This window comes from Glycine max, chromosome 7 (assembly GCF_000004515.6).
Source record: "Glycine max cultivar Williams 82 chromosome 7, Glycine_max_v4.0, whole genome shotgun sequence".
NCBI classification, from domain to species: Eukaryota; Viridiplantae; Streptophyta; class Magnoliopsida; order Fabales; family Fabaceae; genus Glycine; species Glycine max.
The window spans coordinates 6,866,736-6,893,418 of NC_038243.2; the positions used below are offsets into that span (position 1 = coordinate 6,866,736).

A 26,683-nucleotide genomic window follows, 5' to 3' on the forward strand; every position below is an offset into this window, starting at 1 on the left:
AAAAATTAATTGAAAATATAAATAAAAATAGCACATAAGTAGACAAATAAAAAGTCTATAAAATGTAAGAGGTTTTATTATTTTGTCTACCTCATTTTTTCTTTATTTTATCTTCCGATCAAAGACTTTGTCAATGCAACTCCATATATTTTCATTATCCTTGAATATTAAAAAAAAATATTCTCATGACTTTCATTCACTAAAGACGCAAAGATAAAAAAAAAATATATATAGTATGAATGAGATAAAGAAAAAATTATTCTATTTTTCCTTTTTTGTTAGTAAAAATAATTAAGAAGAAACAATAAAATAAATAAAGTAATACACAAAGGACGACCAAACAAGATGCCATGATTGCTGTCTAATTCTTTATTCTACCAAAATGTATGAATAGAAATAGAAGCAATAAATGGTGGTAACCCAATGCCAAACAGTAGAGACGAGTATATAAAGAGTACATGAATATTTGAGAGAGAAAAGGTTTAGTGGGCAGTTTTTGCCATAACATGGTGGTAGTATGCAATGGTGGTTACACCTTCATGTAGCTGAGAGAGTAGGTAACGCGATCACTTTGGGATTCAGCCAACTGCAGGTTACTCACATTTTGAAATTAAATTGCCATTTGTATTTTCGGGTGATAAAACATGATTTTACCGGATTATTTTACTATTTTGTTATTACTACTTTAATATTATTAAAGATAAAATAGTCTAAAAAATAATTACACAAAGTTGTATTACGTTTATATATTTGTATAAATTTCCCTAATAACTCCCATTCCATATTACAAGTGGAAAGCTTATTTTTATCATTTTAAGCTAGCAGCAGTTTCTTAATTTACATTTCTTTGCATTCATGACTTATTCTCTGTGTCCACGAAGAATATCATTTCGCAAAACGGGGGCAATAGTTGCTGCATGTTTCATTATATAATGTTCTTTATTACATGACAACCTTAGAAAACAAGCACCAGTGGTCTAGTGGCAGAGTAGTACCCTGCCACGGTACAGACCCGGGTTCGATTCCCGGCTGGTGCATTTCTGAGGAAACTGTGATGATAATTGCAAGTGATTGATGGGTCAATCACCCTCATCTAAGTTAGATGAAATTTGCATCTGAGATTCCTTTGAATAAATGTTCTTCTGAGCTTTCTTTTTTCTAATTATTATATTCCCATTTTATGTGTTTTCTCTTATATTTTTGTGCTTGCATTTTGCTCAGTTATAACTTGAGATTTTCCATAAAAATGCATATTTGAACAGCCCAATGATTTCTTCAATTGCTTAGCAGATATAGTTATTGTCATAATGACAAATAGCATATACTGCAAAGCCATACATACATTGCCCTTAATTCTGGTTGTTATAAGTTGAAGCACGGGAGTAAAAATGATTGGATTGAATTACTCCCATTAGATACGTTAAAATTTAAACCTGAGGAAAATTTAGTGGCACAAGTGTTTTATGTTTTTTTACTATTGTAATTGGAGTTTTTGATTTTAAGGATGAATTTTTAAGTATTTTTACAAATTTCGATCCTTTAAATCAACTATAAAACTAATCATCGATTTGAATTTAGTTAAATTTAAAATTTATTATTCTTATCCAATAATGTTATGGGAGGATTGAATCAAAATTGTCCTTAAAAATAAGGTATGTTTTGTTAACTGAGTTAAATGACAAAAAATAAAAAGAAATAAAAGAAAACTTGTAAAAAATAAAATAATTTTTTAGGTTGTTTGATAGAAAAAGAAAATAAGAGAGAAAAGAGAGTTATAATTTTTCTTTTTCTCTTAATTTTATAGGAAGTAATAATGTAATATGTGTGTGTAAAACTATTATAGCTCTTTTAATAGTAATGAATATGTGTGTGTAAAACTATTATAGCTCTTTTAATAGAGATAATAATTATTGGAAAACAATTTTTCCAACAAGTAAAACTATTATAGACAAAAGAACTCTCTAAATATTTAAACACAATGGCAAAACTTAACAGTAGCTACATCTTTTAAACAAAGTTAAAATGCTTCTCACACACATTAATAAACAAGTCCATCTTCTGCAATCACTTTTTTCAATTTAAATTACTTCCAAAACTGCACTCATGCTACAAAAATGCCTTTTGTTTGCATTCATGGCCTATTCCACTTGGCAACAGTAGCACACGTTGCAGAACATTATAATATCACAGGGTAAAATATGTCAGGAGCACCAGTGGTCTAGTGGTAGAATAGTACCCTGCCACGGTACAGACCCGGGTTCGATTCCCGGCTGGTGCATCCCTGAGGGAGCTGTGATGATAATTGCCAGTGATTGATGGGTCAATCACCCTCATCTTCTATAAGTTAGATGAAATGTGCATCTGAGATCCCCTTCATTTTTTTTCTATTTTGTATTTATTTTGTCTTTTTGTTAATATCACAAGTTCTACAATTTTATTTGTCAATTTGTTGTTTTTTACGCAACTAATTTGTTCTTATATAATTATATTGCATATTAAGCATTTGTTGTTTCACGTCTTTAGCTTTTGTAATTAATGTAAATCATGCTTTTATACCTTTTACTATTTGAACAATTAATCAGATTCTTTACATTTAAGAATTTCTGGAATTTAATTATCAAACGTTTGGGCCAATCACAAGCCAAGGGGTGTTTGACATAAGGAAATTTTTTTGGTGTATCTATGGGTTACTATTCCTTAAAATCATGAATTCTATGAATGAGTAAATTTGTTTGATTGAACATTAATGTTGTCATGTATATTTCTTAGGAATATAAAAGTAAAATAATATATTTACTATAATATTTAATTATTTACCTCATTAAATAATTTAATGATAGTTACGTAATATTTTTATTATAATTAAACTTGTTTTTTTAACTTGGAAAACTTAGATTCCTATTTCTCCTTATGAGAATATTTTTGTGGGAAAGTAAACCAAATTTTTTTTAGTAAACGTTTTATGGAAATGTTATTTTCTAAATATCAAATCCAACATGAAAAACTAACATTCTTAACTTAAGATTTCAAAAACACAAAAAATATTTCCTTGTATCAAACATCCCTGAATGTTTTGTAAACTCTTTTGGGCTTGGGTTGTTGCTTCCTGGACTTCCAAGTTGCTTTCTGCACCTTTTTATGATTTTTTTTTTTTTACTTTCTGTTTTGGTTATTCCGAAAGCCAAAATCTATACTGAGTCTGGAATGTAATTTTACATTCCAGAAGTCAAAAAAGGGGTATAGGAAGCAACAATCTTGGGTTTGCCTGTTGGCTTTGCAGAACAACTCGATCCAGTCCATTTAATTACAGGTGAGTAGAAACCTGGCTTAAATTAAGTGAAATGGCTTGTATACTCACCTATACTTTCATGTAACAAAACTTGTTGAATAAACTTTTTTTTTTTTAATACGCAAAATTGAGTTTTATTGATAAAGTTCCAATTCAACACAAGATGTGCAAGAATTGGTAAGAAAATGCAAGTTACATATCTCAGAATTGTGACACAGCCCCTCCCCTATACAAATCCAAACATAATTGACGCCAACCCCTGCAAAGCAAGTATATCCGTAATTGAACCATGGTTTCAATTAAAAATGTTGATTAAAATATGATAATTAGAATTTAATGATCAAGTACTAATAATATAAAACAGTTATATACTACTATGTTCCAGTCCACTTTGTTCCATTCTCTACCACCAATCCAAACATTACATTCCCCCATTTAAACAAGACATTAATAGCATTGACTAAAATTTGTAAATGAAAACACACCCTTTACTCGAAATTTTAAAAACAATGCTAGTAGTTGGAGCGAAGATCAGGGAAGAAGTCTTCATAGACATGGTAGTGAGGAGAGAATTAAATTACACCGTACATATTAGAACATAAGTTAAAAAGCCAATTAGATCAGTGATGGCTGTTTTAATAAATACGCAATGATAAATAAAAGCACTGAATTACAAGTCCTTAATGGCAAAGAGAAAATATATAACTAACACTGGCTCGTGCTTTCCATATAAAACTGCACACTCTTCACATCTTAGTTTTCTCAGATCCTAACTTTACTTTCTCTTTATATAAACACTGAACAGGAAAGGAAACCACATCGCTTTGATGCACAGAGAAAGGTAGCCTTGAAAACCTCATCCCCGAAACAGCGAGAAGGAAATTTTACCTATATTAAACAGCTATGTTAGTGGGATGAGAATTAGCTCTTCCAGAAGGTCTTGGTTGCAACTAGGATTTTCTCCCTGCCATGTGATTCAGGTTCTTTATTATATATGGTGGGCTTCCACCTCACTGCACGCACAACCCGAGCTACTTTCTCAATTACTTCAGGGGTATCCCTCACCACAACAGTGCCTTCTGGGCGTAAAATTCGATCGAGTTCCACCATCAAATCAAGAAGGCTACATCTGCAATCAAGTCAAGAAGCGATCAGGCGAGCTCATTATTTACGTGAAACATTGTTGTGTCTGCTGGGATACAAATTATAATAGATAATCATTTTGCATTAGTATAGAGGAAACTGTGGTAAGTTGAGATCTGACATCAATTTAATAGAAGGAAATTTGGAACCTAGGCAAAACAGAACTGCATTTGAGTATCTGTTCTACCACTCCTTGGTCCATACTGTGTTTCTTAATAATTCCAGGAAGACCAATGAACAGACTATGCATAAATGCTAACTAATATGTAACGGTTGCAGTAGTAGACCATAAGTTTTTACATTTGAAAATTTGAACATTTGAATGCAATCAATTTAATGCTGTAAGCATTCATATTAAAGGAAACAAAAGTAATTATGTTAAAACATGTCATAGTCTCAGAGATGCATGGAAAGCTCCAAGCCGTCAACATACTTACAAACACTAAGAGAGTGTTAAGTAGTAAAACTGTTGATTGTAAGAAAAAACATGGCTTCAGACAACTCTAACACATGAAATTAATGACCCACAAGTCAGTTAAGGAAGCAATTTACTAGCACTTTTAGAATGAAAATACCTGTTTCTGCCAGAAGCTGGATCCTTTATAAGTGATTCAATGCTTGTCGCGTGAATCAGATCATAGGTGCGAGGATATGTTGAGAAAGGTTCACACCTGGGAACAGTAATCAAACAACTTAGATTTCAAATATTTGTCCATTACAAACTGTAATACATGTTCAAAATGCACTAAAATAAGTAAGAGGTGAAGTACTTCACTTCAGTTTTCATTTTTCATAAAGATAACTAGAGGACTACCTAAAAAGCATACAGTTATAAAATCAATTAAATAATTATTAACTGTCTCATGCCATTCAATATTTAGCTTAGTTGAGCAGATTTCAACTGCAACTTAAATCCAAGATACTAAAGCTGATTGAGAACTGGATCATAAAGATAAATTCTGATACATACAAACATACATAGCAAAATACAAGATAAAATATAGTGGAAAGTAGTAACTGCCAGGAAAAGAAAAGCCACAAGGATGATAAACAAGTCAAACTGTAGACCAGGAATCAACTTGTAAGCAAAATAATTTCAGTGAATCCCTAGTTGAAGGAAACAGTCTCTACTCTCTGGTGTTATAGTATGAAAAACCTTTATCATCAAAAACAAAAAAATTCCAACACTAACCTGATTTTCAAGTCATATCAACACTCAATTTACCATTGATTAAGACAAGCCAAAAGATATAACAAAAAGTCCTTTTAAGAGAAACACTAGAAATTTTCAGCAAAAAACTCACCAATCATGATAGACTCCAATAAGACCTCTGTCAAAGATTGCATCAAGAGTTATTGGCTTGTGAGATGGAACAACATTCATTACCCACACAGGATCAGAATTTAGTGCTGCTGCAAATCCCCCAAAAAATGCATTCATGTCCATGACATTGCGTACTGCTGGAGTCCCCAACTTTATTTTTAGGGAATTCTTATAGTGTGCAACCCTCCTTACCCATCGCTTAGTGTCTGCCTCATATACATCAGCACCATTTTTCAGGACTGTGGATCTTGGTGGAGAAGCAGTTAGCCTTTCTGGCCACTTGGGAATCGTGCCAATAGCATATTCACCTTTGACAGAAGACATCCTAGTGATGCATTTCTTCAATTTGAAGTACCTGTGAAATAAATCATCTTATTAGTGGAATCTCAAGTAAACTATGAGAAGTCCATAAACCAATAACAAAGATAGCATTATCCCGAGTGGTATTATTGCCAGGTCCATATGATACAGAAAAGTGTAGCAAGCATAAACAATGGATGTTAAATACAGTGATGTGAAGCAAAGAAGTTAAAGAAAACACTAACTAGCAATAGCCTACTGGAAATTACCATGCAAAACTTGGGTCATCTGAATCATCACATAAGTCTAGACCAAATTCATTTTGGTTGGGGAGACACATCTCCACTGCTGGCTTTTTCCAGATCACAGTGTTACCATCTACGGCAATCAATTCATAACACAAAGCTCTTGCCACAGCCTGGAGATCAGACCATTCTTTATCTTGTTTAGGCCACTGAACAGGGGGACCAGAAATGACTAAATATCCACCAGGGCGAAGTAATCTGTCCACTTCAATGAAATAAGATGCATCTGCAAGGCAAGGTTTCTGCATTAGGGCAGTGATGTCTATTTAGAAGTTTGCAAGATATGCAAAGGTCAGCTGCAATTAAGAACTTACTGTAGGCTGTAAAAGGGATTAAACACCGGGAACAATGGACTAAGTCAAAGCCAAATGCAGGAAATGGAAGTCTGCGAGTACCAAGCATGGCAACAAAAGCTGGTACTCCTCTTTCAAGTGCAAATTGAATCTGTGATTTGTGTGAATCTCTTGGAGCAAAAGACATGGTTAATATGTTTTGAGCTAGCAAATATCCTCCAAAACTGGCAACCTGTAAAACAAAAGAAATATTTTCATGCTAAACAACAAATACTAGTAATAAGGTCTCAAAATGAAACAGGAAAATAGATCCCACCCCACATCCCATATCAAGAGCAGTCCTCAGAATACCGCCATTCATTGGAATGTATTGACCAAGTTTTTCAATATACTGCTCTGCTCCATCTGGAAACATTGTGCCACCTCCAGGGAATATAAAGTGAGGACCATCAAGCTTCATCCATCCTTGGTGACCTTTCCTGTCAGCAATCTTGTTGTATGGCATGTTGCTGTGCCATATCTACATGAATACATCAGTGCTTTTAGATAGATAGATCACTAAATAACAAACATCAATCAACAACATTCTAAAAATTAAAAACATTTTTCTGACACATAATATATTAGCTATTCAGGACACAAACATTTTTCATCCTAGGTTCTTAAAAAAAATGTCCTAGGGCCTAGGTTGCTCCAAAACTTGGCTTCCAGATAATTTGAACAGCATTCTATTACATCATCAATTACTTAAAATGCAATCATTATTTTTAAAAGGCCTCACTCAAACACCAAAAACTTATAAACCTATATGCTATGAATCAATCACAAGCTAGAAAACACTCAAAAACAAGCTCCTATCTTCCAAACATGATAATTATCCACTTCCAGTTGCCAAACACTAACATAATAGCTCCCCATGTAGAACCAGCAACCATAATTTAGAAAAAGTGTCCCACTAATGACTGCCCTGAAATAAATAGAAGGTTTAATCAGAAATTTCACTGACGTTGGAGATAGTTGTTATAAAATTGATAGAACCTAAAATGGATGAAACACCAGATAGATGAAGACTAGAAATTGCTGAATCAACTGCTCCTCCAGAATGGCTGGTAATACCACTTAAGGGTGTCCACCCAGTGCTGCTACCCACTTCTACTAAGGCTGAGCTTAATTTCGTTATATTAAAAATCACGGCTTGAAGTCTTAGCAACACTTTTTCATAAAAACTTTCCACTTTTGCTTTGTCATTCTACCTAAAAATTAATTTACAACACACTTTTGCTATTAGAGAGAGGGTTGGAGTAGTGCCTATTGTAGAGAAGATGGTGGAAAATAGACTTAGGTGGTTTGGGCATGTAGAGAGAAGACCGGTAGACTCTGTAGTGAGGAGAGTAGACCAGATGGAGAGAAGACAAACGATTTGAGGCAGAGGAAGACCCAAAAAGACTATAAGAGAGGTTATCAAAAAGGATCTTGAAATTAATGGTTTGGATAGAAGTATGGTACTTGATAGAATATTATGGCGGAAGTTGATCCATGTAGCCGACCCCACCTAGTGGGATAAGGCGTTGTTGTTGTTGTTGTTCCCCGTAAGAATGTTGACTGAGAAAACATCTAAAATGTAAAGATTTTTTATACTATCATCCTGATGAAAATTTTGACTTTTGTAATATTTACTCTTTTTTTTTTTGCCAAGGGTATCTTTGGTCGAAAACAAAAGACTAGTTTTTTAAAATAAGAAAATCCATTTAAGAGACTGACTTTTCAGCATCATGTTTTTCCATACTCATGAACATAGAAAATAGGGATGAAACCCTCACCATATAGTTAAATTTGCCAACCATATCGCTTCATATTGGTATATCACTTTGTGAATCATATATCTAGAGTAGTTTAACATGAACACCCACAGTACTAACAACTAGTTGACACTCTTCATTTCGATTGATCTCTCCTATTGTTACATCATATCACCTAACATATCTATATTTTTTCTATCTTAATATCAGTTAACAATGTAAAAAACATTTATGCAGAGTTCTAATTAGTTAACAGTCCAAGAATCTCAAAATTAACAAATAAACAACAGCATTCTGCATTCCCCGTACCTTGTGCAAGCTCTCCGGCCACTGCACCGGCACCTTGTATCCCTTCGGCGGCGGAACGAGGCAGAGCGGCGAGGTCTCGAGCGGCGGGCAGTGCCTCTCGCGGTAGTAATTCATCTCCCTGCTGAGCTGGCTGTTGAGCCGCGGATCCTCGCATGGCATGTGGTCGGCGGCGGTGTCGGCGGGGCAGGCATCGATCACGCGCGACTGCTGACCGGCCTCTATGGCCGCCGCCACGTGGAGGCGCTGTCTTGGATCCGCGGAGGCGGAGAGGAGGAGCGTCTGGCGGCCGGAGGCGGCGAGGGAGTCCCCGGCGGGAGTGAAGACGAGCATGAAGAAGAGGAACACCAGGCCGAAGAACGCCGCCGAGATGAGGTCCAGCACGCGCCACTGCCGAACGCGCTTGGAGGCTGGGAGGTTGAGGTGAGGCATTGAATTGTTGGATGGGATCAAAAGGGCATGGGGGGTTTGGCGTTTAGGTGATGTTAATGTTAAATTGTAAACGGATGAAACTAACTAACTAACGGGGAAGAAGTGTGGTGTTGTTGTTGGCATGTATGGATGAGTTGAGACTTGGGAGTCACTCAATTCATGACGGTGGATGGAGTGAGTGAGTGATGATGTACATCTTATTCTTACTAAAATAATAATAATAATAAACAAATTAATATTAAAAATAGAAGGAAGATATGAGGCAGGAAATGCGGGAGCCTTCCTTTCCTTCAAGGTTAGATAAATGTCGGAAGCTTGAATTGAACAAAATAATTTAAAATTTTCAGGAAAAAGAAATACAAAAATTGTTTACAATTCTATGTTGTTTCGTGCTATGTTTTATTTTTATTATTATTATTGCAGCTTTTTTTTTATTTTTTATGTTTACTTGTTTAGAATTAGAAGTAACAATAAATATATAAAGTTTCACAATACATATATGATTTTTTTTTAATTTAACGAATATCATGTTACATAACATAATATTACACTGGTTAAAATATTTTTTTACTGCATCTTAAATGTATTTTAGTCTTTATAAAAAGAGTGTTTTTATTTTAGTTTCTATAAAAAAATTCTCTGTATTTATTCCTCTAAAATTTAAAATTATTGTTTAGTCCTTATAAAATAACAAATTTTAATTTTGGTCCCAATAAAAAATCATTTGATTTTAATCCTTCCAAAATCTTATATAACTATTTTTATCTCTAAAATTCATTTTAAGATAGATAAATAATATTTATTTTAACAATCAAAATCTTTTGGTAGTATCATATAATAATAATAATAGGGATTCAAAACAAAATAGTTATGAGTGTGAAACTTAAATAAAAAAAAAATTATAAGGACTAAAATAAATAAAAAAACACTAATGTTATAAAAAATAAAAATATATTTAAGTCTATTAATTTATATTATATATATAACACTTTTCTAATTTGATTCACTAGAAAAAAATGAAAGATTTTAGAAAATAATTGTTGTGGTTCCTTCAAATTCATAAGACATTCTAATATGTTAAAAAACAATATAAAAAATATAGTCATGATCCAACAATTAAACGTATGCATATAAACCCAAGCAGCCAACCCGCCCCCACCACATTTTCTTGACAGGTCAAGGTTTAGTAAGTTGAAAACTTTAAACCTTTCCTGCCAAAATAAGCAAGTTAAACGAGTTGATTTGACACAACAGGTCCAACCCAGCACAATTACTATCTTCTAAGAGAACACTAATATAATTTTTACCAGAACAAAGAATTCTTAAGACAGATCATGAGAATGTTTTCATCAACACTCAAGTCTTACGCAACGGAGTTACCAAAAATGAGGTGCAGGTTAAAAACAGGAAATGAAGATCTTGTGACGAATTAATTGAGAAATTATGAAAGAGTATATACAAAAGAAACCATAATATGCCGTTAAATGTTTGCACAAAGTACGTTTGCAACCTTGATTCACTCCAGAAACTTGCTTCGTTATAGTTGATCAATGCCTGCTATAAATAAAATAGCAACTTGGTCCCATTATCATCAGTTCATAATCAAAGTTTCCGTAATGCTCTAAGATTGAACTCATGCTTGATAAGATTTGATCTCAGTAACATGGAACGAACATCACGATCAAATTCCCTTCCAGTTTCCAGAACCCTTTGAAAGGTGGCATTCCTTTGATCTGCATGCCGCGCATACAAAATTTTGTTGTGCGAATCAATTCGAGCCTGCAAAGTGCAAAAGGTTCCACCAAAAATAAACTGCTTAAATCCCATACAAGTCTGTTTTATTGTAAAGATACAAAAAAAAAAAAGAATCATCTTCAAAAGTTATTTGGCCACAGGCAAATAAAAAAAATGAAAGTATGTAATACTGAGATGTCGATTTTTTCCATTATAAATTCAACCCAATCAAGCTATGGACTAGACAAGGCAAATTAAGTCAAACGGCACCTGTATCTGATTATCAGTAATCAGTGCTTCTAGTTCTTTCTCAAGTCCAGCAACAGTTGTCTTGAATGCATTAGCCATCATGTTCAAATCAACAGACACAAATGGGTGTGTGTACTGGATAAGGGCTTTGTGACGAATTTGATCATAAAGTGTCTCAACATGGTCATGCAAATGTATATCAAGCAATAGGTTTGCTTTGAGGTTCCCGAGGTATTCCAGACATGAAGCATAGTGACTGAGAAAAGGAAGCAAAGAGATCAAGATATATATATTTCCAGAGAGCCAGAGCAAAAACACGTAAAGAAAGAAAGTAAGACATTGCAAAGAAACAATATGAGCAACATATATATGCAAAACAATCAAGAGTAAAATAAATATTGAAAGATGTAATTCATGTCACGAGCCACTTTTCAGATTCCACCAATTCAACAATATTAAAATAAGAATTTAATTAGTATGCACAGACAGTAATCACATATTGTCTTGTATGGTTTGTTTATTGACTTTTGACTTTCCTGGGATGATTTTTAATTAGAGTTGACAATATAAAACTTTTAACATTGCGAAATGCAAATCCTTAAAATATCATGATATTTAAATCAAAAGGACAACAATCAAGAATATCAGTTAACTCTAACCAACCTCCTTATCAAGGGGAAAAAAAAGAAAAAAGGTTCAACAACATCAATAATCAATATAACGAATTCATGTCTATATTCTCCACGCATACCTTCCAATCTAATTTCTTAAAGATCCTGGTAATTTTTTCAGACCAGCTTAGCACCACACACGAAGAACTTCATGTACCTATTTTACCGGTAATTCTTTATAGTTTTATTTTAATTCAGTTAAGCAAGAAAAGAAAAGTGGCGCCTAGTGACTAACCCCTAATACATTACATAGGTGAACAACAAAGAAAAAGAGAACATGAGGACCAACTTACCTTGAGTAAAAATCATTTATCAGTTCCCTTACTTCAGGTACTAACTCTAAGAAATTGCGGAAGTTGGAATTGTCTATAACTTTGCTCTGCCAAATATTGAAAAGGAAAAAAGAGAAAACAAAGACAATGTCATCAACGTTTCAGAGCAGTCATTCAAAAGAAGAACCATCGTAACAATATAATGGAGTACTTGCCTTTAACTCTGCCCGATCAAATGTTGCAAGTGCACAAAGTCCTCCATATGTTGCAACATCTTGAGATGCAATTACGTCATTATAGTGACTTCCCAGTTCAGGTCCTGTTTCTAGAAACTGCATTAAATAAAGAAAACAAGGTTGCCAAAGTTATTTGCCATGGTAGTTCAATCGGGATACAAATCATGTATTGGAAAGCTTCTGAATCGAATGGTAAGATTCATGATCAAAAGCATGACACACACACAAAAACATTGTAGGAGCATTTGAACATAAAGAAACATGAAAAATAAAAACATACATATATTATGGTTTATTTAGTTTTTTTTACTATTATTATTTAGTTTATATATTATATGTTATGCTTTAAATAGTTTATTACATTTTGATCACTATGTTTATTTATTGTATTATATTTATTATTAATATATTATTTAATTTGTTATACTATATGTTATGGATTATTTAGTTTTTTTGTAACTACTATTATTATTTAGTTTATATAAATGCCTCCTGATAATAAGGGGTATTACTTGCTGCAGATGCTGCAGGAATTCTATTTCGTAGGGAGTAGTTTTACTTATTGTTTCTTTTGTTTTTTCCATGAATTTTACCACAGAGAGAGAGAGAGACTAATCTGGACACAAATTAGAACCCAACAAAAAAAAAAGAAAATAAGGTTGGGCCACATGGCCCAATTTGTCTCCTGAAATCCTAATTCCTTGAGGAGAGATTGCAGCGCCGCAAACAATAACAGGGAGGTTGCAGCGGAAAACAAAATTGCTCCCGCTAACCTGCATGGCCACTGCGATTCAGCCACAAAACGGAGCCAATTCTGCCGCGACAGCAAACATGCACCGCACCACTGTTACAGAGTCGGTTCATGCATGAAATTGAAAAGAAACTTGTGATTCATGCGATTCTGGAACAATACAAGCAATTCATACCCAAAAACAATTTGACATCTGATTCGTATCATTGGGTCTCCGAATTGCATTGCATCGCAATACTTACTACCATGTTATTAGCAATTAAGTTCATAGGTTATCATACATCCAACAATGATAAATGAGTATTGAATCCTCAACCTCTGAATCAGGAATTTCATAGACCATGCTAGATTGATCTAAGTCTAGACTGACTCTGAGAAAAAGTAGAGTGCTAAGGAACAGACCTTTCGGGCAGCAAGCTTGTACTTTTTGGCCTCTAGATTAGCCAATCCTGCAGCACATCGTAGCTTTGCAACTGTTACTGCTTCAGGGGCATCTGGTGCCTGTTCTGCCTTGCTAACATAGCTTGTAACATGAGAAAATTGACCCATCTCAATGCTGACCAGAATTGCACTCATACACATATGAATAATGTGCTTTGATGTAGTGCAATAATCCCGAGTACGGACATAACTTTTAAAAGCGTCCCCCAATTGACCATGAGCATAGTAAAAGTCTCCAAAATCATTGAATCCCATCCTAATGCTTTCCTTAATCAAGTTTGTCTGCAAAAAATAAATGCGATGAACAAATTGACAGGATAAGGAATCAATGATAATTTACGAAAAAACAGGTCTTACCAAAATACTCCTCATTGTCCTTATTATAAGGCACTTCAGACATCAATCACACAGACCAATAAAAGTAATTAATTAAGTTGATTTCATTGAATTTTTTTAAAAATGTTACAAATGTACCAATCCTTATTAATAATTAATTTAAGTCCAAGAGTATAATGCATCAATATCAATAAAAAGCACAAATACTTAGAATATTTAATAAGGGAAACTAATGGAAAAAAGATTTAATACTTCATAGGAATTCTAAAATGTCTTATAAAAACGACCATCGGTTCCTTCTAAACTATGCCTTATAATAAGAACCAGAGGGAGTATCATACAAGAGAATGCTATCTGAGTAAACGAAAATAAATCAACCTATCCTTTTAGCTTCATATTTTTATTCTTTTAGACTTTTGTTTGAGAGGAATCCATCTAGCTTCTTTACCATGCCAATTATAAGGGAAGGGGGGGGGGGGGGGGGGTCACACATTCACGAGACAAACACAAGGTAAAGCTCCACTTGGAAACTACTTCAAATCCACAACCATAGCAAACAGAAATGACATGACAATTAGTGTGTTTGGAAAACAATTTGCTTCAACATAATCATAATCAATGAGACACTGGTGTTGCTTCTCCATTTTCTGCCTTGGAATGTACAAATGTAAATTTTTAGTGATTCAAACAGTAACCACAAAAGGGTTGGTACATTTTTAACCAAGCCCTCTAACACAACCACAAAATACAAGAAGCTGCAGAGTTTCCTGTCAAAATAGCACACAACTGAGCACAACAATCATCCCCCCAGAACTCTAAACAAAACTATCTGCGGAACTCTTTGCATAAATAACCAACACGCACCCAACTCTTCATCTCTCATAAATAAGCACTAGAGTATAAAAAACACAAGGTGAAAGCAATGCATACTAATCACCAAACAAAAGCTACATACACATACAAGCTACAGCACATCCCAAAAGATCGTTGAATGTATACAAAACACAATTGTTTGCAGTTTAAGCATCAGCACAAACAAATGTTATAGTCAAACAACAAATTTTATCCAACAACAAACAAAAGAGTTCGAAACAAACAAACAAGGTTCAATCCTCCACAACAACAAATAACTCTACAACTGCCCTGTAAGGTCTTAAAAACAGTTAGCAACCACGATTGAGGCCGCAACATCAAGGTTTTTAGATTTGCAACCATAATTGCCGCCAAAGTCACATTTGTTCGCAATTTCCCGCAGTACCAAGAATCACAACGAAACTGCTACCACAGTTTAAAACCTTAGTCTGCAACTGTGGCCAACTTTCGCAACCGCCAAAGTCACAATTTTTCGCAATTTCCCACAATATCAAGGATTGCGACAAAACTGATACCACAATTCAAAACCTTAGTCTTCACTAACACTACTTATCATCAATGACACGTGCGTTTAAAACATCCTACAATTAAAACCTAAGAACACATTTAATAACCTACATTCAAATAAGCTGAAAACAATAAGCGATTATATTCTATTTAATTTTTAATTGACTAGGCCAACCAAAGACTCTAGGCCAAAAACAAAACCACAGCAATTCCCAATTTTCAACCAAAAAACTATAAAAACGAACCCTATAGGCATTGAGTTCGTTCTCGAGCTTCTCCTTCTTCTGCTCAGCTCTCCGATCCACGGTGTCGCACCATGCCGCGTCCATGTCGTAGTTCGGGCCCAGCCTCCCGTCGATCTTCTGCACGACCTCCCTGAACAGCTGCGTGTTCTCTCCCTTCTTAATCTCGTCGTAGGCCATGCGCAGCGCCTCGAGCTGCGTCGCCGCGTTGTTCATCTTGTCGGCGAAGAAGAGGAGCCTCATGATCTTCGTGCGCCCCGAGTATAGCGCCGCGTACGCCTCGATGTCGAGCTGGTCGCCGCTCATGATTGCGCGGCGGCTCCGCTTGTCTCCGTCGTCGCCGACGCCACCGCCGTTGGCGTAGATTTCGTCGATCATCGGACCCGAGGTCTCGTCGTCGCCGTCCATGTTCCTATGAGATTAGGGTTAGGGTTTGCGAGGGTTTTGTTTCGGTGCGGTAGGGTTCACTGGGTAAGGTGGCTCGCGCGGAGGTGGTTTATTGTGTTACTATGTATTCACGGAGATCGCTAAGTACTCTTCGGTGCTCTTGCTCTACTTGTTAGTACTTAGTAGTACTGTGGAGATAACTGAACGGGGTCGTTTTGTGTTTCGGTGACTTTGTATTCTGAATAGATAAGTCTCAAGTATTTTATAATAAATAAATATTGCTATGTTAAAATATATTTAATTTGATTTATATAAAATTATTTTAATATTTGATGATAAAAAATTACTATATTTAATATTATTTAAGAATTCAATTTAATAAATTACCTTCTTTCTTATTTATTATAAATAAGTTACAATGTATTACAATTTGTTTCTTATAAAAAGAAACATATTGATTAAATGAAAATTTAATTTAATATTAAATTTATTAACATGCTATAATGTAAAATATATTATAATTTATTTCTTATTAAAAGAATAAATTGATTGAATGAAAATTTAATTTAAATTTATTAATATGTGATAATGTAAAAAATATATATAAAAGAAGTTATGTATAATTTTTTTTTAGTGAAAGCTATAATTGTTTTTTTAATCTTAGAGACAATGTGAGACTAGTCCAATCCAATATTAAATTTTGGTCATAGAACTAATCAAAATCAATAAATTGTAAAATACCTTTAAAAAATTAAATATTTTTTTATCTCACTAATTTAGTATTTTTATTTATTTTTTATTTTTGTAAGTTTTTGTTTTATTTTAATCATTATAAAATACGTTTATTTTTTTATCCTTATTATTAATCTCCATTAGAATGAATAAATGATGTCTTGATAGTTTCAACATGTCACATTAGAATGAAATATGACATCAAGATGAAAATCAAAATAAATACAATGGAACTAAAATATAAATAACATATTTACATGAATGAAAAATATTTAAATTTGAAATTAAATATTAAAATAAAATAAACACTTCAAATTAATTTATTCACATCTCAATTTATACACTTCTCTACCTTCAAAATATCTTTCTCATCCATTTTTTTTCTTATTTTTTTTTTAATAATGATGACAATTGATTATAGTAATGACGACAATAATAATAATATGGTGATCACATTAATAATATATAAATAGTGGTGATGATAAATTGATAATAACCATGATGATAAATTATTAAGTATGTCATATTATTAAATACACAAATTTTTTATAAATCTGAAACAATATTTTTTGAGCCATTTTATAAAAGGGGTTCGATTAAGTGAACTACCTTTATAAAATGCATTGATTTTTTTTTTATATAAAACCATAAATCGGTTATTTTAGGATCGGATCAGTTCAATTTTATCTGTTTTTTACTCATGTATGAATTAATTTTTCTAAAGAACAGATCCAAATCGAATCTTTTTTTAAAAAAATTAATAGAACCGTTTTCAAAAGTTGTTCGATTTATTGTTTCTTCAAAACGATTTATTTTTTATTTTTTTTAAAGCCGTTCAGTTTAATCTTTTAGATCACTTCTAATTTTTTTTCACAGTCAAGTCATAAGTGGAAAACAGTGGAGACTGGAGAGTGTCACACGTCCAACGGACTGAGACAGAGGTTGGGCCCACATCACAAAGTTGAATATAAAGGCTGGCGCGCATCATAGCATAACAATACTACAATCTACACTACACACTTCGCTGAACAGATACTAGTTTTTGGGTTTCTTCCTCAGATCCAGTGAACGATGGCCACGCCGGACGCCGTCGCAGCCTTCATGCGCATCACCGGAGCACCGGAGTTCGTCGCCGTCCGGAAATTAGAGGTCCACCTCAAATTCCCACTCTTCGCTTTTTCCTTTTTCACATTTTATGTTCTTTCATTTTCCGAATGCATTGCGTGGTGCCTCGCCACTTCTGCTGAGACAAATGCCGATCCAACAACAAAATGCAACGATTAAGAGCAACAACTAGGAACGATGCTTAAGTATTATTAAAGTTAGTTAGTATAGAGATAAGAGAAAAATAAGTTGTGTACTATCACCTTAAAACATATTTGTCGAATTTTATAATAGTTACCTGAAAGTTGTACCAACAGTGATTTCTACCAACAATCATTTTTGAATGATTGATAGTACATTACAATAAGAGAAATTGGACTATGTACTTTAGTGTAAATCCATCATCCAATCAGAAATCTTAAAATCATATCTTTTGATTGGTTGATAATAGATAGTCATTAAATAGACTATGTATTGACGGTATAGTTTTACACTAACATTTAATTACAAATCAGTATTTATGATAAGATTGTTATAGTCCCGTGTGATAATAATTTGATCTTAAGAAAAAAAAGAGATTAAAGAAAGAAAATTTTCTCTTTGATTTTCTTGTACCACTTACTTTAATTTTTTTAATAATCGTTGGTGTGAATTTAGGTAGTCATAATTTGTGAAATGCCGTGCATTTTTAAGAATAAAATAGCAAACCTTTATATTTTCTGACTTTTTGTTTAACTGGTCCGCAGGAATACGGAGGCAATTTAAATGAAGCTATCAATGCCCATTTTCTTGAGGTGGATAGGCACATGTATGGCAATGTGGTTTATAGAGTTGCTTTTATTTTCTTTCATCTTAATGCCTTTCTTGTAAATTTTCTTTCACCTTTAATGATATTGTTAAACATGTTCTAAGAAGCTTAGTCTTCTTTTGATTTATTTTTGTACTCTCCTTTTATTTTATTTATTCAGAGTTTGTATGATTCTTGTGACTAGATTATCAGGTCAAGGGCAAAATTTTGCTGCTGCCCCACAATATGATAACTTTGGTGCAAGTAGTCAAAACCGTGGTGGTGGATCAAATGGAATTTTACCTTTTCTCAATGCTGCTAGAAGATTTCGACCTTCACTATTACTTGATCCAAATTATAGGAAAGAACTTAGAGATCTATATAATGGGATTGGTGGTTCTACTTCATTCACGAGTCGCCCACCACCTCTTACTTCCCATCCAGCGGAGGTGACGGAAGTTCCTGCAGGGATCAATAGTGCATTCAATCCACAATATCAATCAGGATTAAGCACTACAGGTGCAGATATGACTGGTCATTTATCATCTCACGGTTTAGGAGTTCGTGGGACAGATGGTTATCAGAACCAATACCCTTTAGCTCAGTCAAACGCCTCACATGTTCCTGATAGTGAAATAGAGGAAGCAATGCTTCAAGCAGCGATAGAGGCCTCAAAAACAGAGAGGAGAGGAGGTTCTTTATGGGAGCAAATTGATGTTCTTAATGTATACTCATAAGCATGAAGCCTACCATCTTGTTTTTACTTTTATTTCTATTTCTATATGCTTTCTAAAATTCCCCCTGCTTTCAATAAAACATTATTTCAGGATTCATCTGATGGTGGGCATCCTCAAGGTCATTTTCAGCAAGAAGATGATGATTTGGTTCATGCACTTTCGTTGTCCTTAGAGGTTTTTGAATATTCATTTTATTTGTACAATTCAATTTCTCCTTTTCCAGTCTTTCTGATTTTTAGTATCATTGAATTTAGACAGCAGAGCACGAGAAAGCAAAGCGTGACCTTCTAGTAGCAGAGGAAAAGGAAGGGCTTGGAGTTCATAATTTACTAGACAAGGGAAAGAAAACCAGCACTAACAGAAGCCAAATAGAGGTGTGTATTTTGTAAGCCTGATTATATTTTTCATATGTATATAGAAGACAAATGGGTATTAAAGAAGAAATGTATGCATGCATCGAGTGGATCTACATTGAGGATTCAGGGGGCCATTGTACAAAGTTTACAAAAAAATTCAATTACGTCTTTCTTTTCTTTTTGGTAAATATGTTCCACTCCCATTAAAAGCCCTTAGGGTTATATATTCTGGTTCTGGCTTTGCTCTTGTACTTTTCTGTTTTCTAACCAGTGTTGTATTATTTAAAATGCATAGAAAATACTACTGCACCATTTCAGGTTAGAAATTTGTCATAGTTGTAAATATTTTTGTAAATTTACAGAACTAGAAAATCTCTACTCTTTCTACTCTTTCGTTTAAAAAGAAATTATTAAAGAAGGTAATTGAGAATTACAAGATAGTGCTATCATTTGAGGTGAGATGTCTAAGAAAGTTAGGAAGGTTGCTAAAACAATTTTGGGTTAATCAAATGGTTTTGTACTAAGAGTTAAGAAATTTGGCAGTGGAATGAAAGTAAGAAAAGGAAAGAAACAAAAGAGAGCATTTTTAAGACCTTATGTGGATCTAATGACGCTGAAAATTGAGTAAGGTATCAGAAGGCTAGAAATGAGACAAGAAAAGTTGTGAGTGAGACACAGTTCAAATTAGAAGTTTAACCTGTGATGAGACACAGTTCAAAGCTTTATTAGAAGTTTTACTGTGATCTTTGGACCAAGAATGAAGGATGTAAGATATATAAGCTTTGCCTAAATTAGGGACAAGAAATCAAGATATTTGAGCAAGTAAAATGTATTATAGATGAAGAAGAAAAAAGATCAAGATATCAAAAAGAGATGGGAGAACTATTTTTGTAAGCTTTTCAATGGTAGGCAATGATTGACCAGTAATATGGGAGAGTTAGAAAGTCAAGAGGACAAACAAAATTTGACTTACTATCACATAATTCAAGTTATAGAGGTAAAAAAATCCCTTAAAACTATGGAGAATGGTAAAGTTGCCAACTCTAATTGTATTCTTATTGAAGTTTGGGAATGTGTAGGAGAATAAAGTATTATTTAGTTCACTTAGGCCTAAACTATTAATGAGAGTTTGAAGGACAAATGAGATATTGATAATTGTGAAACTAAAGAAGGATACAACTTATGAGTCACACTATGAAATTATGGGAAAAAGTTGATCCAACATAGATTAAGTGAAGATACTAAGGTTCTATATAATCAATTTGGATTTATGTTAGGAAGGTCTACAACATAAGCTATTTATCTTCTACAAAGACTGAGGAAAAGGTACCAAAGCAAAGGAAAAACAAACATAAAATTTTTATTGACTTGAAAAAAACATGATCAAATACCAAGAGAAGTTTGTGGAAGGTATTGGAAAAGAAAGGTGTTTGCATGACTTGTATCTGAGCTATATAAGACATGTGTGATTAGGTAACAACTAGTGAAAAGCTCCAAGACGAAAGACTTCTCTACAAGGATATGTTTACATTAGGCTCAAAGTTGAGTCTTTACTTGTTTAATTTAGTCTTGGATGTGCTTACCAAGGACATATGAAATATTATCCCTAAATATATATTTCTTTAAAAATGATAAAATTTTAATTGAGGAATTAAAGAAAGAAATTAACTCTAAACTAGAGATTTAGAGAGAAATATTGGAACAAAGGGATTTTGTTGTATGACAAAGTATATGTATTGCAATTTTAGATAGAAACAAGAGTAAATTTTAATCTCGGAGGTAAAAATGGGAGAAGACAAAAACCATGAATTTCTAAACTTAAGTATCTAGGATCAATATTACAAAATAATGGAGAAATTAATGAAGATATCACAAAACAGGATATCACACACATAGATATTTATAGTTGAAAAGTACCTACCAAACTCAAATTGAAATTTTATTGTACTTTTACATTATCAGTTACACTCTATGATAGCAAATGTTGAGCTTTAAAGGGATAATAAGAGACAAAAGTGAAGATTCACAGAAAAGAGTATGTTAAAATGAATGTGTGGCCTCATAAGAAATGACATGATACAGAATGATTGAATACAAGACATATTGGTGTGACCTTTACTGAAGCCTTATGCGTGCATAAAAAATTCTTGGGTCTCCATCTTCAATGGTAACCTTTTCAGCAAGAAACACATCTTCATTTCGTTGACTGTGACCACCAGCACTGTGGTTTGACGAATGACCGATGATTGGTTGTGCAACATCTTGAGATACAATTTGATCAGATGATGTTCCTAACTTGATTTAGAAAATAGATATATATTTGTCAGAAAGAAAGATATATTGGCCATTCAATCTTATTTTATTAAGTTATTGACCATTCAATCATATTTTATTAAGTTATTGACCATTCAATCTTATCTCACAATGTAGTGGGGTGGTATTTCTTCTGAAGAGCTTAATGAAGCTTTGTTAGCTGAAACTGCACTTTTTGGTGAAATTTCCAATCACAGTTCTCAAAATTTTTCATCCTTGCCTAATCTGCAACATCATCCAGAACAAAATGTGGATCCCAAGACGCAATGCCTGTCCACTTCCATGTCACAATTATTAAATGACTCTCGCTTGCTGAAACAACAACAGGTTTGGATTCTTGCCTGTGATGGCTGTGTGATCAAGGTTTATGACATGATGCATCATTTGCCATAATTTTGTGCAGGATGCTGAATATCTAGAGTCACTACGAGCTGATAAACAAAAGGAATTGAATTCTCTCAATAAAACTGAAAGCCATTCCTCAAAGGAAGAAGAGTCATGCAAAAAAATGCTTGAAGAAAAGGTAACACATTTGCTCAGTTTGTGACTTGTTGACTTTGTTCCTGCTGTTGGTTGTGATATGAATATGAAATGTAACCCTTCATCTACAGATGGTCAATATTACAAGTTAATTAAAGGTTGCATGACTTTAACTCCAGATCTTTTCTATCCATGTAAGATTGAATGGTTGATAACTCAAAAATAGCTCCTTTCTCCACTAAAAAAAATAGTGCTTGTGCTTGACATGCCCCTATGTATGTTTTTGTGTGAATGGGTAGTTATTCTGAGTTTGTTTGGTTTTCCTGTATTTGTAAATGGTGGTTATTCTTAAATATATCATTATTATAAACTATATAAATACAAATCCAATATTAGATGTGGCTAGAGGCAAGCACCACTGAATTGTGTGTCCCTTGTGATTGCAGGGATTGGGGAAAATGCTTGACAAGAAAGAAGTTGGGCTTCCCAAAGAACCGCCGTTATCTGATGAAGTAATTACTATCGTTGTTCGGATGCCAGATGGTGGTCGTTGTGAACGTCGCTTTCTCAAAACTGACAAACTAGAGGTAAAATTAGCATTAGAATATGATGAAAATTAAATTCTGGATCATATTCAGCTTAAAGGAATGAAGCTCAGGTCCTTACTGCATAAATAAGAAATTTCTGATGAAGCAGAGAATACTGCCCCAAAACTTTGAAACAACAACAGGAAAGAAAAACCAGAATAACTCAAGAAGAAAATAGGAACAAACACAACAAAACAGTATACATTCCCCAAGCCAACAACACCTCCATTACAAAAAGTGCTCATATATCCTCCTAAAAGTTCTAGCCACCCTCCCCTTTGTGATTTGCTTCATCATTACGCTTACAATTTTCCAATTCTCTTCCCCCAATCTCCTCTTGCCAGCAGCCCATTATGTTCAGCATTTCCTGTTCATTTCCAAAGGATTTCTCCACTTCCTGACTCCCTTCTTTCATTAAATTTCCATCATTTCCCCTTTTATCTGTTCTTCTCTCATATGCCAACAGACATTTGCTCCCCTTAAGCCCATTTTTCTGTTTTATCTCTCTCTTGTTTGGAGAATTGAGTCATTGTTTCCTACAATCGAATTCATTTTTAATATCACATGAGATCAAATTCTTTGTAAGTTCTGCATTTAAATTAGTTCAAAGTTTATTTTTGAATTATCAATTTTCTCTCACAAGAACCTAGAGGAAAATAATTTCTCACTTCATTTTAAGTCATTTCTTTTACAAAATCAAACAAGTCTTTTCTATATTCCCCTTATTTACTTCATGAATGCATACCTATGAAATAGGCGTGAAAACATTTTGAGGTGTAATATGTCTATTTTACATTACTGTGAAAGTTGGCATACTTGGCTAACAAATTGTCATTTTGTTACCTTGGTAGCTTCTTTTTGATTTCATAGACATTTGTGGAGCACAGAAGCCTGAAACCTATAGACTTGTGAGTGCCTCTTTCCCTATCCACTTGATTTCTGGATTGAACCTTTATGTATTTTTACTATGGCATGATTTATGTCATGCCATTTGAACACACTTCCTCTTATTGGTTGAAATTTAATGGAAATTGCAAAATTTTGTGGGTTCCACATCTTATTTAATGAATCTTTCTCATGATTTCGTAGTTTTTTAACCAATAAGAAAGAGTGTTGGGAGCGTGTTAGAAAGTGTGTTTCTAGCAATCCTCTTTTTGTCAATAGTGTTGCTAAAGGTGTTTAGTTTCTGTAAATGCTTTTATGACCATAATTTTTTCATTAAGGTTATCGAACTTCATGCTTGATAGTATATGATCTAAACAACTTTCTCAGTGACGATTGTTTCTTGACTCATGTCATGAGTTATGCTGGTTCCAAGTTTATGTGTAATCAATACTTGGGAATGCATTTAACTTATAGTAGTTGAGAATATTTAAACTGTGTTAATGTGGCATGACCATATCAGAATATATTGATTTTCATATTTTTCATACTACTGTCTATTCTATGTGATCCATCAAATACGTTGATTATACATTCTAACAGCATATCCTAAAACGAATTTAGTGATTGATATGCCTTTTTATGAAAACTGACAAAGGCATAGATGATGGCACTTAAGTTTTCTTTATCCTTGGGTTTAAGTATGTAATACATTTCCATCGGATACAATTTTTGTAGTATGGGGACAATTATCTTGATCATTAATTATTTTTAACCAGCATATGATCAGCTATCATTGCTCCAATGTTTTAACAGGTAAAGTCATACCCGCGTCGTGCCTACAGTATTAACGATTGCTCATCAACCTTCAATGAAGTAGGCCTTAGCAAAAACAATGAAGCTTTGTTTCTGGAGTTGATTTAGTTTCATCTATTTTCCTTGAAGTATCTTGATCTTTTTTATTTTTCTGACTTTGTAGTATCTTGATATGTACAATATATAGATTTGGACCCCAAAAAAACTTTTGAGACGGTTGATAAAAAAGAAAAAAGAAAAGTGGACGAATGATATTCATTGAAGACAATAGAGGGCATCTTTTTGTCAAAAGATCTTATTACTTGTCAAGTATTATATTTTGAAATGAAAGAATTGGCTATTAGACAAACATACATGACCATTTTGATCGAGCTCATTTTCTAATATCTACATTATTCATTCAGAGTGATAAGCGTGAAAAGGTTTATTTTTTAGATTTTAGTTTGGGATTAGTGGGAAAAAAATTGGGTGGATCATTGTATGTTTTTTCTTTATGTCTTAAATTTATGAAGTTGAATCTTAGGGATTGTACCAAGAGTTAATTAATCTCACTTTGCAACCACTTGAAAAACAAATAAAGTGAATGCCTTGTGATTTTGTAGGAACCAAAGACTTAAAAGGGTTCAAATTTTACTACATTTGTGTTTGGTTTGGTGTTGAATCACGTTCAACGCCAAATTTGCCTCACATAAATCACGTCTAATGTGTTTTGGAACTGCAATTCTTATAAAACAAAGACACTAAGTATATTAAGAATAACAAAGGCCATTAAAATTTATGGACTACTAACCGTGTGTTTTATGTGTAGCAACATATATTATGTTACAAAAACGTTGTTGTTTTTTTTTTATTATTGCGCTTACAAATAACTATTTAAATAAAAGTGTTTTATACTAAATGTCCATTGAACGGTTTTTGAACCAAGCGTCCGATCATTTTTATACCAAGCATCCAACGTGTTTTTTTTTTCAACAAGCTCTAATATTTTATTTTTACATGGATTTTGCTTTATAAGAAGAAGGATTTGAAATTAAGAGAATTGAAGTTGTAAGGCAAGGATAACCGTTACATGTGTTATGCAAGTATGTGGGAGTGAAGGACCACCTCAAGACAAAGATATGGGTTGCCAAATGTTATTTGAAGTCAACTCATGAATCCTCAATGCCAATTTCTCCACACAAAGCACAAATAAGTACAAGGAGAGTAGATCACCCGATGCAACCCTCTAAGAGAGGCAAAAATTATCTAGTTTGGACCCATTCCTAAGGATGGAGAGATTGGATCCCTGAACTGTGATGAGATTAGTAATTAATACATGAAACCCAAAGTTAAGAAGGAAGGAATGAAGGAAATTCCAATTAACTTATCTTATGTCTTTTTTATGTCAACTTTAATAACAAGTAGACTATTCTTAGTCCTTGTCCTTTGAATTAATGGAGCGCCTACTGTGCCAGAACCACATTCTCGCGAGTCAACATATTTAAGTCTTTGAAAGCCTTGCTCACCATCCTCCAAAGATCATCACCCATGATGAACCAATATTACTTGAAAAAGAAAGGTTGGAAGCCATCAAGTCCTCAAGTTTTAAAGACTTCAAGACATTATTAATTTACCTATTTTTATTAATTAATTATTTATTTTTTACATATAACATTGTCAAATGTTTTGAAATAAAATCAACTATTTGAGGTTTTAAAACGTTTTTTTTTTGGATAACCTTTCTAATAATACAGAGTTTATTAAGCTGTATTTGTTTTCCAATATGGAAATAATATTAGAATTTTTTATTTTTTATGTAGGACTCATAATTTTTACACTCCATTTTAATTAATTTAAAATTTTATTTTCTATTTCTATCTTTTTATTTTCTTCCTCTAAACCAAATACATCATTAGGGAACGTTGGGGGGAGGTTTTTTCATGACTAGGAATTATAAATATGTGAAATCATGTTTTCTGATAATGAATAAAATTTGTTTGTAGATTATTAATAATCTTTA

General features: G+C 33.4%; 3 protein-coding genes and 3 non-coding genes across 6 annotated transcripts; 4 read left to right on the forward strand and 2 right to left on the reverse strand.

The window, feature by feature from the left end:
- Positions 1 to 966: 966 nt before the first annotated feature.
- On the forward strand, positions 967 to 1,037 carry TRNAG-GCC (transfer RNA glycine (anticodon GCC)). Its single transcript has one exon. It is a non-coding gene; the product is annotated as a tRNA-Gly (tRNA).
- A 1,170-nt stretch (positions 1,038 to 2,207) lies between these two features.
- On the forward strand, positions 2,208 to 2,278 carry TRNAG-GCC (transfer RNA glycine (anticodon GCC)). Its single transcript has one exon. It is a non-coding gene; the product is annotated as a tRNA-Gly (tRNA).
- Positions 2,279 to 2,287: 9 nt separating this feature from the next.
- LOC113002219 (small nucleolar RNA snoR114) lies at positions 2,288 to 2,369 on the forward strand. The gene has a single exon (XR_003267763.1). It is a non-coding gene; the product is annotated as a small nucleolar RNA snoR114 (small nucleolar RNA).
- Positions 2,370 to 3,820: 1,451 nt separating this feature from the next.
- Positions 3,821 to 9,391, reverse strand: LOC100812418 (probable pectin methyltransferase QUA3). The gene is made up of 7 exons (XM_003528833.5): positions 8,763 to 9,391; positions 6,971 to 7,174; positions 6,676 to 6,886; positions 6,326 to 6,587; positions 5,737 to 6,111; positions 5,008 to 5,103; positions 3,821 to 4,418 (listed from the first exon to the last, which is right to left on the reverse strand). The coding sequence occupies exons 1-7, from the start codon at positions 9,189 to 9,191 to the stop codon at positions 4,211 to 4,213; spliced, it is 1,785 nt and encodes a 594-aa protein (XP_003528881.1). The 5' UTR covers positions 9,192 to 9,391; the 3' UTR covers positions 3,821 to 4,210.
- A 1,211-nt stretch (positions 9,392 to 10,602) lies between these two features.
- LOC100812958 (COP9 signalosome complex subunit 1) lies at positions 10,603 to 16,110 on the reverse strand. Its single transcript, XM_003528834.5, has 6 exons — positions 15,507 to 16,110; positions 13,507 to 13,827; positions 12,333 to 12,449; positions 12,139 to 12,224; positions 11,196 to 11,430; positions 10,603 to 10,970 (listed from the first exon to the last, which is right to left on the reverse strand). Exons 1-6 carry the CDS (start codon positions 15,909 to 15,911, stop codon positions 10,794 to 10,796), a joined length of 1,341 nt encoding a protein of 446 aa, XP_003528882.1. The 5' UTR covers positions 15,912 to 16,110; the 3' UTR covers positions 10,603 to 10,793.
- Positions 16,111 to 17,507: 1,397 nt separating this feature from the next.
- LOC100795740 (plant UBX domain-containing protein 13) lies at positions 17,508 to 25,033 on the forward strand. The gene is made up of 10 exons (XM_003529910.5): positions 17,508 to 17,771; positions 18,473 to 18,534; positions 18,719 to 19,238; positions 19,341 to 19,424; positions 19,505 to 19,624; positions 22,037 to 22,246; positions 22,323 to 22,442; positions 22,846 to 22,986; positions 23,838 to 23,894; positions 24,685 to 25,033. The coding sequence occupies exons 1-10, from the start codon at positions 17,694 to 17,696 to the stop codon at positions 24,790 to 24,792; spliced, it is 1,500 nt and encodes a 499-aa protein (XP_003529958.1). The 5' UTR covers positions 17,508 to 17,693; the 3' UTR covers positions 24,793 to 25,033.
- The last annotated feature ends 1,650 nt before the right edge of the window (positions 25,034 to 26,683 follow it).